Source organism: Trematosphaeria pertusa (genome assembly GCF_010094035.1).
Source record: "Trematosphaeria pertusa strain CBS 122368 unplaced genomic scaffold BU26scaffold_18, whole genome shotgun sequence".
NCBI lineage: Eukaryota > Fungi > Ascomycota > Dothideomycetes > Pleosporales > Trematosphaeriaceae > Trematosphaeria > Trematosphaeria pertusa.
In genome coordinates, this window is record NW_022987229.1 from 541089 (window position 1) to 554530 (window position 13442).

At 56.5% G+C, this 13442-nt stretch overlaps 6 protein-coding genes across 6 annotated transcripts; 2 read left to right on the top strand and 4 right to left on the bottom strand.

The window, feature by feature from the left end:
* Window positions 1-183: 183 nt before the first annotated feature.
* Window positions 184-2443, bottom strand: BU26DRAFT_125250 (glycoside hydrolase family 47 protein). The gene has a single exon (XM_033819565.1). The coding sequence runs from the start codon at window positions 2135-2137 to the stop codon at window positions 257-259; it is 1881 nt and encodes a 626-aa protein (XP_033678044.1). The 5' UTR covers window positions 2138-2443; the 3' UTR covers window positions 184-256.
* Window positions 2444-3496, bottom strand: BU26DRAFT_125249 (orotate phosphoribosyltransferase). The gene has a single exon (XM_033819564.1). It carries the CDS (start codon window positions 3449-3451, stop codon window positions 2750-2752), a length of 702 nt encoding a protein of 233 aa, XP_033678045.1. The 5' UTR covers window positions 3452-3496; the 3' UTR covers window positions 2444-2749.
* Window positions 3497-3618: 122 nt separating this feature from the next.
* On the top strand, window positions 3619-4926 carry BU26DRAFT_524019 (mitochondrial import inner membrane translocase subunit tim23). Its single transcript, XM_033830186.1, has 3 exons — window positions 3619-3806; window positions 3864-4476; window positions 4529-4926. The coding sequence occupies exons 1-3, from the start codon at window positions 3799-3801 to the stop codon at window positions 4559-4561; spliced, it is 654 nt and encodes a 217-aa protein (XP_033678046.1). The 5' UTR covers window positions 3619-3798; the 3' UTR covers window positions 4562-4926.
* BU26DRAFT_125442 (uncharacterized protein) lies at window positions 4758-5872 on the top strand. The gene has a single exon (XM_033819569.1). It carries the CDS (start codon window positions 4997-4999, stop codon window positions 5561-5563), a length of 567 nt encoding a protein of 188 aa, XP_033678047.1. The 5' UTR covers window positions 4758-4996; the 3' UTR covers window positions 5564-5872.
* Window positions 5873-6147: 275 nt separating this feature from the next.
* On the bottom strand, window positions 6148-9513 carry BU26DRAFT_125271 (NAD(P)-binding protein). The gene is made up of 5 exons (XM_033819566.1): window positions 9042-9513; window positions 8628-8964; window positions 8103-8577; window positions 7114-8054; window positions 6148-7059 (listed from the first exon to the last, which is right to left on the bottom strand). The coding sequence occupies exons 1-5, from the start codon at window positions 9201-9203 to the stop codon at window positions 6272-6274; spliced, it is 2703 nt and encodes a 900-aa protein (XP_033678048.1). The 5' UTR covers window positions 9204-9513; the 3' UTR covers window positions 6148-6271.
* A 718-nt stretch (window positions 9514-10231) lies between these two features.
* On the bottom strand, window positions 10232-11339 carry BU26DRAFT_125374 (uncharacterized protein). The gene is made up of 2 exons (XM_033819568.1): window positions 10994-11339; window positions 10232-10932 (listed from the first exon to the last, which is right to left on the bottom strand). Exons 1-2 carry the CDS (start codon window positions 10998-11000, stop codon window positions 10403-10405), a joined length of 537 nt encoding a protein of 178 aa, XP_033678049.1. The 5' UTR covers window positions 11001-11339; the 3' UTR covers window positions 10232-10402.
* Between the last annotated feature and the right edge of the window lie 2103 nt (window positions 11340-13442).

Genomic DNA, 13442 nt, shown 5'->3' on the forward strand with positions numbered 1-13442 from the left:
AAGATCGGAAGTTTTTATTGCTTCTTGTCTAACCGTACTGTACAAAGGAAACAAATACCCGAGAGAAACCCACGAGCCATGCTCGAACGCCGACCAAATGCATATGCATAACCCAAGGCCAGCCTACAATGCAAGAACAACGACTCCGAGAGCCCTTCGCTCTAGATGGGTATCATGCAAAACGCCGACCAACTCTTCCTCCTTCTCTCTTCTTACCTCCCGAGGCTCTTTCTCTCCCTTTTTTTTAATTCTCTCCCTACCCACCGGCCTGCACCTTAATAACCCTCGGTCGGCGAAAAGGATGCGCCTCGGTATTGAACACCCACTCATCCAAGCTAATCATATCCGGCGGACTAAAAATCAAATAGAAATACTTCAGCGTCTCCGCAAGCCAAAAGCTCTCCATCTTATTCTCCGGTTCCACCGGCGGATCCGCCGTGACATCGAACACCTGGCCATTTGCGAATTTGGTACTCGTAGCGCGCATAATCGAAGTAAACATGTCCCATGCGTGGTCCAGGTACTCCTCGTGCCCTGTGATGCGGTGCATGATGAACACCGACTCGATGGCTTCAGGTCGGAGCAGATATCGCTTGTCCCGCAGGTACGTGAAGCCCGGGGGCATTTTCTGCTCCTCCACGGTGGTGAGATAGTCGGCGTGCGTCCTTCCGTATGTTTTTCGCAGGACTTCGGCTTCGTATGCGGTTTCGTTCCAGGGGCAGGTTTTGCGCGATTCGCAGGGGAAGAGGTTGAAGATCTCGGGCATGATGCCGCTGGGCATGGACTTGTAGGCGTAGATGCAGCCTTCTGTGAGTTTTTCGCCGAGACTTATGTGATGCTGGTCGGTGAAGAGACGTCCCGCAAGGCCGAACATGCCGCCCACGAAGCAGGTTAGGTGCTGCATTTCGGGATCTAGCTTAATAATGCGGACGGGGTCGCCGGTTGTGGTCACGTCGCCGCAGAAGAGGAGGTCCTGGCCTGGTTCGCTGTCTGGGAGCATGGGGCGGAAAAGCATGTGTTTGTCTATCATAGCTGCGGAGTCTTTCCATATCTTTTGGTATACGGGTTCTAGGCCTCCGAGCAGAGCGTACATCTTAGGGAAGTATTCGTACGAAGAATCCGCCATGGCGCCGACGGTAAATGAGTTGCTATGACTGATATCCTCCTTGTAAGCGTTTACCCAGATAGGGAACAAGCCAGGTATACGAGTGCTGTTCTGCTCTCTGTCGAGGAATTGGGTGACTCGGGCAACGGCGTCATAGTACTTGGGTTGCTGCGTGATCTGGGCGAGCCGGGTAAACTCCAATGTGAGCGAGGCGAGGCCGGCGAAGCAGATGTTGGTGTCTGCGCTAAGCGCAGGTCCGTCCTTCATTTTGGCCTTCTCAATTACAAGCCGATCCAACGGAAAGTTGTTCGGCGACGTGTCAAACGCCCGGTAGAGCATCTCCCCAAGCTGGACAGCTTTTTCCAGCAGCACCTTCTCGCGGCTCAGGTCGTATGCAGCAAGCAGTCCTCCCAGGTATCGAATCGTCGTCTCGAAGACGCTGATGGCGTTCGTCTCCGTCTTTCCGAAGTCAATGGCGGCGATGGCTTCGACGGCTTCGTAGAATTCCTTCTTGAAGCCCATGATCCACAGTGTATCCAACGAATCCACGAGCGTTGCGCCCCAGCCCCCAAAAGTCTCCATGCCCTCCCCCGTGAGCGGCAAGAGCTCGTCCCGCCCCCATGCGCACCTCTTGTAGCTCTCCCAGCTGCGCTGGAATTCCCTGCGCACAGCGACGCGGCGCGCCTCCCTCTTTGCGCGTTGTGACGATGATTCAGGCGGGAAGTTGTATTGTACGGGCGCGAGCGTGCGGGGCTTGCCCGGGGGCAGCGGGATGTAGTCTTTGACGGGGTGGTGGAAGGGAGCTTTGCGCCAGTCGTAGGAGCCTTTCGAAACGAAGCCGTCCACGTTGGCGCGGTCGTTCATGTACGCTTCATGCTGGTCGAAGGGCACGGCAAGCAGATCGACGGGTCCGGTCCAGAGGTATAGCAGGCCTACTGTGAAGCCGGCGATGAGCGCGTACGTGAGGTTTCGTTTGTGCCGCCGGGACATGGGCTGGCTCGCCGCGTTGCGGGGCATCTTGATCCTGACCATGGCCGGTAATGAGAGGAGGGAGCCTGAGGCTCCACCACAGCGTACGAAGAAGCTGCGTCCGGGGAAGGAATACAGAGGCCTGGAGCTGTCGCGGGAACCAAAGGCGCCCCTGACAGCTCGCAGGACCAGCGAATGGCTCAAGTAACAATGGCAGCGCAGAGACGCAGCATGAGAAGAATACCCGCTCAACTCTCAGTCATGACGGCGAATGAGTGACAGGACGCCAGAAGGACACCTTCGCCTCAGGGTGGTTTACGGGCACGAGCGCGTCTGCTAAGCTGCCAAGGAGGAAGGAGCATGCAGGGCTGTGTAGGGAGAATGATGGACCAGCCGGAAGCGGAAGCTCGGCACTGTTGGGCTACTACAAAGAGCGGAGTGAAGCGGTGCAGCAGATGAACAGCTGCCCTCCATTGGCGGTGGTTTCTGAGACGTGGTCACGTTTAGATGTTTGCGGACCCACTAGACTGCCGCCGCCTAAATTGATCGTTTATGGGAGGCTTGTGCTGCCGAGGCCGCTCTCGGCAATCTCTCCATGAAAGAGCACTGCTCAGCGGCAGCACGAGATCTATGGGTATCACAAAGATGTATCATGGCGTCGTGAAGCCTCACACCTCAATCGCTCGCCTTGTATTTGGCCCGATACTCATCCAGCCGCTCCAGATCCTCTGCGCTCCCCAAGCTCTTCAAGTACTCAATCACATCGTCCAGCGTCAGGATCGCCAGCACCGGAATCCCATACTGCTTCCTGATCTCCCCAATAGCGCTGGGCCTCGGCGTCCCATCGTCATCTGTCGCACTGGGCGTCTTCTCTAAGCGATCGAAAGCCACGATGATGCCCACCAGCTCTCCGCCCTCTCTCTTGATAATCTCGATGGCTTCGCGGATAGCGGTCCCAGCCGTGATGACATCGTCCACAATGACCACCTTCTGGCCTTTGAGGGAGGCTCCGACAATGTTGCCGCCTTCGCCGTGGTCCTTGGCCTCTTTGCGGTTGAAGCTGTAGCTTGTCTTCCCGTACTTGTCCAGGTCCAGGTCGGCAAGCTTGTCGATGGTGGCAGCAGCCAGAGGAATGCCCTTGTAGGCTGGCCCGAACAACACATCGAAGTGGAATGAAGGGTCTGACTGCGCGTGCGCGGTCAGGGTGTGCGCATATGCCGAGGATATGGACCGCAGGAGATATGCGCGGTGGAAAAGGCCCGCATTGAAGAAGTAGGGCGATATGCGCTTCGACTTGAGCGTGAAGGTGCCGAATTTGAGCGCGTCCGCTGAGACGCAGTCCCTCATGAAAGCCGTCTTATACTCGGGCAGTGACATGATGCGCGTCTCTGACGGTGCGCCGAAAGGTGTGAAGCGATCGATGTGTCTCGGAAGCAGCTGCAGCGTCGAGAAGACCGCCACAGGGTGTGGCCCGTGCGCATCTGGTCGGCGTCACTCCTGGCCCAGTGGGCGGAAAGTTTTATCTGCACCCAACCCACGCAACGCCTCGTCCGCCGACCCTCACCCACGCATCCAGCATTTGCCTGGCTGAATTCTTCTCTTTTCTTCTCCCTGTTTTCGTCTGCTGTGCTTCTCTTCGCATTCTGGGCGTTCAGGAAGCTGCCGGCGATTGACGGCCATCCCGCAGAGCCTACTCCATCTTCACACCACCGCGCATCTTCAACATGACCATGTACGCCCCAATCCCTCCCCTAGATCTGCCTTGTTGGAGACTGACAGCATGATGCAGCTGGGATACGCTCACCGGCCGCAAGTCCGCTTCCTCACAAACGACGTCCGCGCCCGAGCCGCACGACAACTTCACACCCGCGGCTTTCGATCCGAGCTCCGCCATACAAAACCCGTCAGAGTTCATCTACGATCCGTCGCAACTGCACCCGCTCGCCGGCCTCAACCAAGACACGCTCGACTATCTAAGCCTCGAAGACTCGGTACTCTCAGACCTCCCCGGCTCGCAATCTGCGCTCCCCTCGCGCGGCTGGTCCGACGACCTCTGCTATGGCACCGGCATCTCATACCTCTCCGCACTCTCCATTGGCGGCGCATGGGGGCTCGCAGAAGGCCTACAGAAAAACCCGCCGACAATGGCACCTCGGTTACGGCTCAACGGCGTGCTCAACGCGGTAACACGTAGGGGCCCGTTCCTGGGGAACTCGGCCGGCGTCGTGGCTATGGTGTATAATGGAATCAACAGCACAATTGGATACTATAGAGGGAAGCATGATGTGACGAACAGCGTGGTCGCGGGCGCATTGAGCGGTGCCGTTTTCAAGAGCACGAGGGGACTACGGCCCATGATGATTAGCTCCGGCATTGTTGCAAGTGTCGCAGGGACATGGGCGGTAAGTAGTGGTCAGGACCGCATGAAGCAGAATGTGTGCTAACGAAACGTAGATGTTCCGGAAGGTGTACTTCGAGAGCGACTAAGCGACGGCCCGATCAGACGAAACTATGACTACTGGAGCAGCCGACGAACGATAACAGGGGACGGGCTTGCAGCTTCTCTTCTTGCGAAACTCTTTCTTGCATTACTACTTTCTTCGTTCTGTCTCACCACTCTTCTCGGGACTACCCACTGTAACATAGATGGCTGCTAATACTGAGGAGAACAGTATAGGACAGTCTAGAATGGGCGGTGTTTAGCGGTCTGGCATCACGGCGGCTCAGCATTTGTAAGACCATGGAATGTGGAAAATAATATTGACGATTGTTTAGAAGCACTAGCCTCAGAAGATCATTTCGTTTAATGCACTTAGCTAATAAGCTAAGCATACGACTCCCCGAGATTGCTGTCATTGCAACGCTGTGCGAGACTTGAATAAAAATATTATTGTGTTAAATGTGTTGACACGCTCCTAGATCATGATACTTTCCACTCATATTCATCCTTCTATAGAAGCACCACAACGCTCTCTGGGGAAAATCAGGAGACATATCGACAAGCACAGCAAGACCAACTCGGAGGAAATTTTACCTCTTCTACCCCACGACACCAACACGCTGGCAGCGCTCACTCCGGAACCCACCGCTCTTGTTGTACAGTGGCTCTACAAGCAACAACCTCAAGACTCCTCGCTAGCTTTACTCCCAAGCCATCAACCCGCCAAAGTGATGTGCGTATCCGCTACGCACAACGAGACGCGCGAGGTCTTGAAGGCGATATCATATCCTGCTTCACGCCGGCGATCCTACGCAGATGCGCACCCCCGAGGAATTCAATTGCACAGGCACCTCGACGAGATAAGGAGTCCACCTCCGGCGCACAAGATCGCGATTTCAGCAACCCACGCATTGCCCCTGGATCCCGACCGTACCAAAAGTCCCGTGCCGAACCATCTTCTGAGCGGGAAGCCCACCGCACATCGGATCTCGATTGGGGAGACGTCATTGCTGGACCGCACGCACATGCGCTGCGCTGCGCATATGTAATCACATAGTCTGCATCTGCAGTGCACCCATAACCCCCATATCCGGGAACGGGACCTAGGCCTTCCGGTATCCTGGCGAGCGCACTTTTTGCGCAAGCGCTATCTATCCTCCAAGTGACAGATATCGTTCTGGCCACGGCATCTCAATCGTGAGCTCTGGTGTTTGAAGCCGCGGCTAGCGGTACACGGCCATGTTCATCCGCCCGGGCCGTGGACATGAGAGTTCCTGCTAGGACGCCCGGTGCGGGAAATATATGGCGCGGGTTTTCCAGGCGCGGCACGGGAGTGGTGATGGAGCGTCGGGTTCTTCTGGATAGGCTGCAGTGGTTGTGATATTAGATTTGCTGGCGGGTTTCTGGGAGGAAGCGAGAGGGAAGGACGACTCTGGTCAACGCATATGTGGTTGGGCGGTTGGGAATTGGGAAGGGGGATTGAGACATGGAGGTGAGTGAGCTTAAGCATCCCACGACTCCCCGGAGCATGTCAAGCAGAAGAGAGGACTCAGCAAGGCTGAAATACTTCACTAGCCTACAAGCGCGCAATTGGACCTGACTTCAAGCACGAAGCATGCTGCACCATCTAGTTAGTTATGAAAAGGAAAGGTAGATTTATCCATACAAATGTATCTACAAAAAAAAAATAAACCGCTCAACTCCACATACACATCAAGCTCGCCCATGTCTTTTCTTCCTTCCGCGCCCTTACACGGCTACAACTTGCTCGCGCCGCCCATCAGTTCCGCGCCAGCGCCCGAAATGCACAGCTTGCCCGTCTCCACGACTTTAGTCTGGAAAACCACCGTGTTGTTGACCTTCCACATCTCCGTTCTGAGCGTCTGCCCCGGCAGGACCGTCCCCGCAAACCTTACCTTAATATTCTTAAACGCGCCGAACTTCTGCAGCACGTGTTTGCCGCTGATGCCAAAGAAGCACAGACCGTGCAGGATGGGCACTTTGAAGCCGCCGACCTTGGAGAATTCGGGGTCGATGTGGAGAGGGTTGCGGTCGCCGGAGAGGCGGTATATGGCGGCTTGTTCCTCGATTGTTTTCTCTTCAATCACAGCGTCGGGGTTGCGCTGCGGGGGTTTGTGGACTGCGGTCGCGGCGCCACGGTCGGTGCCTTTGCTAGGCCCGCCAAAGCCGCCAGATCCCCTGATAAACACCGTGGCCTCATTATAGAATATATCCTCGCCTGTGTTCGCATCCTTGGTCGTTGTTCCTGTTACAATGATACCAGCGGCGCCCTTATCGACAACCTCGATCAGCTTGGGGTACGAGACGAGCTTGGCCTCGGTAGGGATAGGGAATTTCCGGATCTCGAGGTACTGTTCACCGTGCAGCAGCATCATGGGCGAGAAGTTGGGGACGATGTCGGCCATGGAGAATGGGGCTTGCGCGTTGAAGGGCGGGATGACACCAAAGGTGGGGATGACTTGGAAGTTGTCGTGGTTTTCGTACACGAAGGGGAGGTCGGTGCGTTTGGCACCGATGCCAAGGTCTGGGTCCTGTCAGTCTCCCATTCTCATGTAGCTGGTGAGGTGATAGCACTTACTGTAAAGTATAACATCCTTCTCGTCATATTCGAACGGTGTGCCCTCTGCCTTAGCCGACTTCGCCTCCTCAATAGCTTTGAGGACTTCATCGTTGCCCTTCTTCTCCTTCTTGCCCTTGGCAGTGTTCTCCATATTGGCCATGATACTCTTCAGACCGCTTGCGTTGTCGTACGGGTGGTCGGCGCGGCCATCGTCGAAATTGTTGATCTTCTCCCACTGCTCCAACACAGCCTCTGGAGTGAGTTTGACGTCGACCGGGAAGCCATGACCACCTGTCCGCTGCCATCGGGTAGCAGCAAACCAGCCCATACCGCACTCATACAATCCACCAGTCGGCTCCGGTGCCTTATCAGAGCACAAAAGCACGACAAGAGGAGCGACATAGTCCGGCTTCAGCGCCTGAACCATCTCTTCCGGCATGATGGTGCGGGTCATCTGAGTGCCAGCATTTGGAGCAATCGTGTTGACGAAGATGTTGTTCTTCTTGCCCTCGAGCGCGAGCGACTTGGAGAATCCAAGGATACCGCACTTAGCCGAGGCGTAGTTAGCCTGGCCAAAGTTGCCATAGATACCGCTGGTAGAGGTGGTATTGACAATACGGCCATATTTCTGCTTTAGCATGTAGGGCCAAGCGGCCTTGCTGCATGCGTAGGTGCCGAAGAGATGCACCTGGTGGATGATATCCCACTGCTCGTCGGTCATGTTGGCGAAGGCCTTGTCGCGGAGGATACCGGCATTGTTGATGAGGACGTCAATGCGGCCATAGGCATCAATGGCGCCCTTGACTACTGCCTCGCCGTCGACCACATTGGCCTTGTTCCCAACAGCCTGGCCGCCGAGCTTCTGGATTTCCTGGACGACGGGATCTGGGTTCACGAGGTCGTTGACAACGACCTTTGCGCCCAGCTTGGCAAACTGCAGGGAGTATGCGCGGCCGAGACTAGAGGAGTCAGAATAAAAGACGGAATTAAGCAGCTTCGCGACTTACCCAGAACCTCCACCCGTGACCAGGACGACCTTGCCCGTGAAGTCAGGCTGGTGTGCTCGAGGGCTTGCGGGCAACGCGGTAGCAGCCTCCAGAAGCTCCATGGCATTCGCAGGACCCTGGGGATGCTCGCACTGGGAGAAGTTGACGACATCCTTCCACTTCGCCGCGATGGCGCCCGGCGTGAGAGAGTCATCCGGCTTCAGGAGCGCTCCCTTGGTCCGCTCCCACCGCAGCTTAGCAATGTGTCCCGCTCCTGCCTCATATATCGAGCCGGTTTCGGTGGAGGATTTGTGGGTCAGGACGGCGACGAGCGGCACGACCCACTCAGGCCTCAGTTTGTCGAGGACGTCGGGCGGCATAACGGTCTCGGTCATGCGGCTGGCGGCGATAGGAGCGATGACATTGCAGAGGATGTTGTATTTGAAACCCTCCTTTGCGAGCGTTTCCGTGAAGCCGACAAGGGCGAGTTTGGCCGCTGCGACAGTCAGCAATTGCACGTCTCCTGCAAGATGTCTGATTGCATACCAGAGTAGTTTGTCTGCCCAAACGAGCCAAACAGACCTGCAGCGGACGCGGTGCTAATCAGACGTCCATACTTCTGCTTCCGAAAGTACGGCCACGCCGCCCGCGCGCACTTGTATGCCCCCTTGACGTGGACCTTGTAAATCAAATCCCAGTCCTGCTGCTTCATGTTCTTGAAGCTGATATCGCGCAGAATGCCGGCATTGTTGATGAGCACGTCGATGCGGCCGAAGCTGTCGATGGCCGTCTTGATGATGGCCTCTCCGTTCTCGACCGAGTCGTAGTTGGCGACGGCCTTGCCGCCCGCGGCGCGGATCTCGCTGACGACTTTGTCGGCGGCCTTTGCGTCTTGTTAGCCATGGCTCGTTGAGCGACGATTGGGCTTGCGGACGGAACATGGGAAAGTAGTAAGCGTACCTGCGAGCCCTTGCCCTCGCCTTTGAAGCTCCCACCGAGGTCATTCACAACCACGTTCGCGCCGCGACTGCCGAAGAAGACGGCGTACTCCCGTCCGAGACCGCCGCCAGCACCCGTCACCACGACCGTCTGGCCGTCATATCGCAGCTCCGGGGGAGCCATGGTGTGTCTGAATATGTGGCAGTTACAGAATGCGCAAGTCTTCTACAGAGGTGGAGGAATGTGGACCGTAACGGCAGTTGTCCTGGCTTGTTTCTGGCTCCTCAATCCGGGGTATGCAAGTGGAGAAGGAAAGTGCGGAATGGCAGAGGTGAGAATCTTCAACGAGGAGAAGAGAAGGCGCAGTGGTGGGCGCTGCGGAGTCGCTGTTTTGTTGCTGTCTTCTGAAAGGACCGAGCGGAACGAGGTCCTCGATGACGACTTGCCGAGGTTGTTCGTCCAGCGGCCAGCTCGGGGCCCAGACTGTGGGGTGCCACACGTGACACCGTCTTCACATGAAAAGGGCCTTTCATACCAACCCGCTTTTCGCATCTGAAGTGTGACATCAGCTCGCTTTCACAAGCCGGGAGCTGTGCGGCTCTCAAGCTGAAGAATGTGGGGCAGCCTTGGAGCCCTGAAGTACCAATACCACGTGCACTGGGCGACCCATGTCCATATGTATTCCACTGTGTAGGTGTACACACGCAGCCTCTGCGGTGCAATCCCAAGTGTGGCTAAATCAGAAGACGCGGTGAGGCTTCGTCCGCTGTGTTAGGGGCAGGACCTCCAAGCCGCACTAAACCAATGTATTTCTGCTGCATGTTGGACCATCTGAAGCGCCATCCTGTGTGTCATCGAACCAACTCGCCAAAGATGAGGCTTGAGCACTTGGACCGTTCCGTGTTAGACGCGACGGGAAGCCCACATCTCACCTGGACGCAATGGGAACCTCATCCCCTCCTGCTCTGTCGCATCCCCACACCTCTCTGCAGGCGTCCTATGGCTGGTGAGTCTTGTGCAGTGGAAGTTGACTTACTGTGATCGGTGTAGATCCCCTTTAAGCCTCGCTCATCGACGCATTCGTTCCTGGCCGTCCTTCACACCGGCGTCTTCCTCTCCCTCGCCAATGCCGCTCGAGTCACTGCCCGCTGCGATTCGATGATGACGAGCAGCCAACTGCACAACCAAGGTTTATCCCCATGCACACCACGAAGACCTACCTGTGCAGCAATGGTTGTGCGGTGGCGTTGGGCTTTACAACTCCCAGCATCGCATCCCTGGCCAGAGACGGAGTGATCTGACAAAATCCTGCGGAGGCATCGCAACGACTGTACCGAGAAACGAAACCATACCCCCTATTTGTGCGAGTTGGGCCAGCTACATCAAACAACAACTATGGGAAGCCTGGATGCTCGGAAGCGCAAGATGAGGTGCCGCTTGCTTGCGCGTGGCATGTCCAAATGCACCATGTATGCTGAGTGGGGGAGCGCCGGGCATGTGGAATCACGCCTGCTGTCCCGGCATTTGACAGCATGGTGTGACACACGAAGGGCAACAGCCTGTTCGCCCGAACTCCAGCACCCAGCGATTTGGGCTCTGCGACCAACAGTCTGGAAGCGACCTCTCGGACTACGGACGAGGCGATTGGAGCAGGATCCGAACGCGAGCGCTTCGGAGTTGATACTATGACCGAGGCTCCCCAGGCGAAGCCAACACCAGCGTGTACGGTGCCATCGGCCGTCCGCTGTGACTGGCTTCTCTTGAGAATACTGCCGATGCAACAGTTGCATCGGCGCATGTGATGTCCAGCCACGGGGAAGATCCAGCATAGGTTTTGATTGAACCATACCGGCACGAAGGTGTTGTGGAAAGCAGAACCGAAAGCCCCGGATGAGCAGTGATAGCCTCAATGCTGATACGCTACGAGTATAGTCAGCTCATTGGAGCCAGGATATCCTATATCCGCAACCCACCTTGCATCGGAAGAGACGGTAGGAGTCCTAGGGAAGAGTGCGCACTACATCATGAGATTGCGTCGTGGAAAGCACTGGAGTTGCGAAATTGAGTTGCAGACCTAATCTCCACCGAGAACATTTCATGCATCCCCCTTTACGACACGAGACTGCTTCGTCAGCTCAGTGCGAGAGAACCGGCATACGCTTCCGCTCACCGATGTTCTTGCCATCTGAACCAACAAAACAGGCAAAGGCAACTAACTGGCGAGCCGTCCCAATATCAAGCCCAACTTCCATTGGGCTATAACCCTCCAATCAACCAACCTTAAGCTAGAGGTCCCGTTGGGAGACTGAGAAATGAGGCGCTGAGAAGTCTAAGCTTGCTGCTGCATGTCGACGAAGACGGGACCAGAGTTGCCCGATAGGTCTGATCGGCGAGAGAGAGCTAGGGCCTGCATATGCGCCCCGGTGCTTGACAGTGAGCGTGGAAGTTCGACTTATAGAGTCCACCACTTTAAGGAACTGACTTTCCCGTCCCCGCGCGCAAGGTATAGTTCTCGAAGGCCATCAGCACTGCATGCAGGCATGTACCCTGAACGTAACACAAAAGTCATGTACAGCGATAATGCCTTGAGCGGGGAAGCAGCGGGTGTAGCCAGTACCCACAGCCACCGAACATGCCGCAATCTCTTCTGGTGGCCGGCTATGGCCTGCAAAGAAGCCCCCAGCTCCGAACGTTAGACGTATCTTGAGAGAGATCTGGTGTGTACCTTATTTCAGCTAGAGAGGACGTGACTCCCAATGGGAGGCAAGGAAGAATACTTGGGGGGAAACAATTCCGAGGTTCATTCGTGCGTGAGACATGGTCGGGATGGTCGCCGATAGACTGCAATTGTCGTACGAAAATGAAGCAGCAAGGTGGAGAAACGTGTCTGTGAGACCTCTCAAATGCATGCAAGAAAAGCTTGTTCAAAGCGGCATTTCCAAAGCCTCTATTGGGCCGTCCGCTTCCGGAGGGGGGCGTGGTGCAACGCCACGAGTGCTGTATGCCCGCGCCCGTCTTCGTCAGCTTGGGATGCCCGAGAACATCGGCACACAGAGGCGGAGCAAAGCAGGGATGGCTGAGGATGCGTGGCTCCGACCTGTACGTCCCTTGTGGAAACTTCTCTGCATGACCTGCAGGTGCGAAAGACGGATAGCTGCATGTGGAGCGAATCCACCGGGTTAGATGGAAGCGGCTTCTGGACGACGGGATGGAACGACGAAGGTGCCTCTCCTCCCGGGCGCATCGACGATGGTGACTCTGCTTGCGTCCGTCAGACTGCATGGGGTCGACAGCGCATGTCGTGTCCCAGGAATTATCGCCCAGCGCGCCGCAGACGATAGAGACACCATCGCCTATCCTAGTCTCAATCGGTGCTAAGGGCCGCAGCCTGATCGTTCCCTGAAACGCCCCTCATCAGGATTCGGAACCTCCATGGCCTCTCCATCTAACCGTCTAGGCACAGCACGCAAGAATGACAGCGCAGCTTCCGGCAGCTAGGATTCGACGCCGCGCTGCAAGTCCAAATCGGTTGTACGCACACTGCTCTCCGCATCCAGCACCCAAAAGCCGCTCCACGTCTACGGCAATAAGCGAGGAGTCCCAGCCCGCCCGACGGTGAGGCATGTCTCGCTGCCGCTGCCGCTTTTTCTGGCCCCTCGTTTTTCGTGAACGTGGCGTCCATTGGGCGGCACCGGAAACTGACCCCAGGTCGCAGGCCGTCGTTTCGGTGACTGTTAGTACCCGCCTGTTCCAAGGCCATGTCAGCGGTATCATAGTTTGACAGGAGCCTTATCGGTCCTGGCGGCCGTGGCGTCTGGTATTGTTCCCGTGATGCATCTCCAAGCCGTCCAGTCAGTAGACTGGGTGAGTGACGTGACAATGTTCACCTGCGATGCCGGACGAAATCCCTCCAAGACTGATGGCCTCGGGCTGGTGAGCGACCCAGACGCCCAAATATTGGCCTCCTGCTCTTGATCGCGCATTGGGCGTCATGAACATTATCCGAGGGCAAAATATGCGTGCGTCGCCGCGTCTTTCGTAGCAGACCGTCTGCAGCATGCATGCTGGTTGCCGTGATGGATGCAGAGCCTTAGCCTGTACCCACTAGCTTCCCAATCAAGCCGTTTTTGTGTGCCATCGTCGAAGGGCAGGCTCGGCTATTCCTGGACGATTGGTCCCGATGTGGGCTCCCAGGAGGCAAAATCTCCTAAGCACCGGAGCTTCTGCTTCGGATCCGGGCAGTGAGTGTCCTCGGCCACTGACGTTAGTGCTTCGAATTGCCTCTTGCCGCCGTTTCCAGGATCTATCGCGGCTGAGCGGCCAACTCATTCACCGCACCTCGTCACCCTCCGGAAGCACCCAGTGAGGGGCGTGCTCTACCCAAGGCAATCTCAGTCTGCGCTCTAAAGCATCCAACCCTCC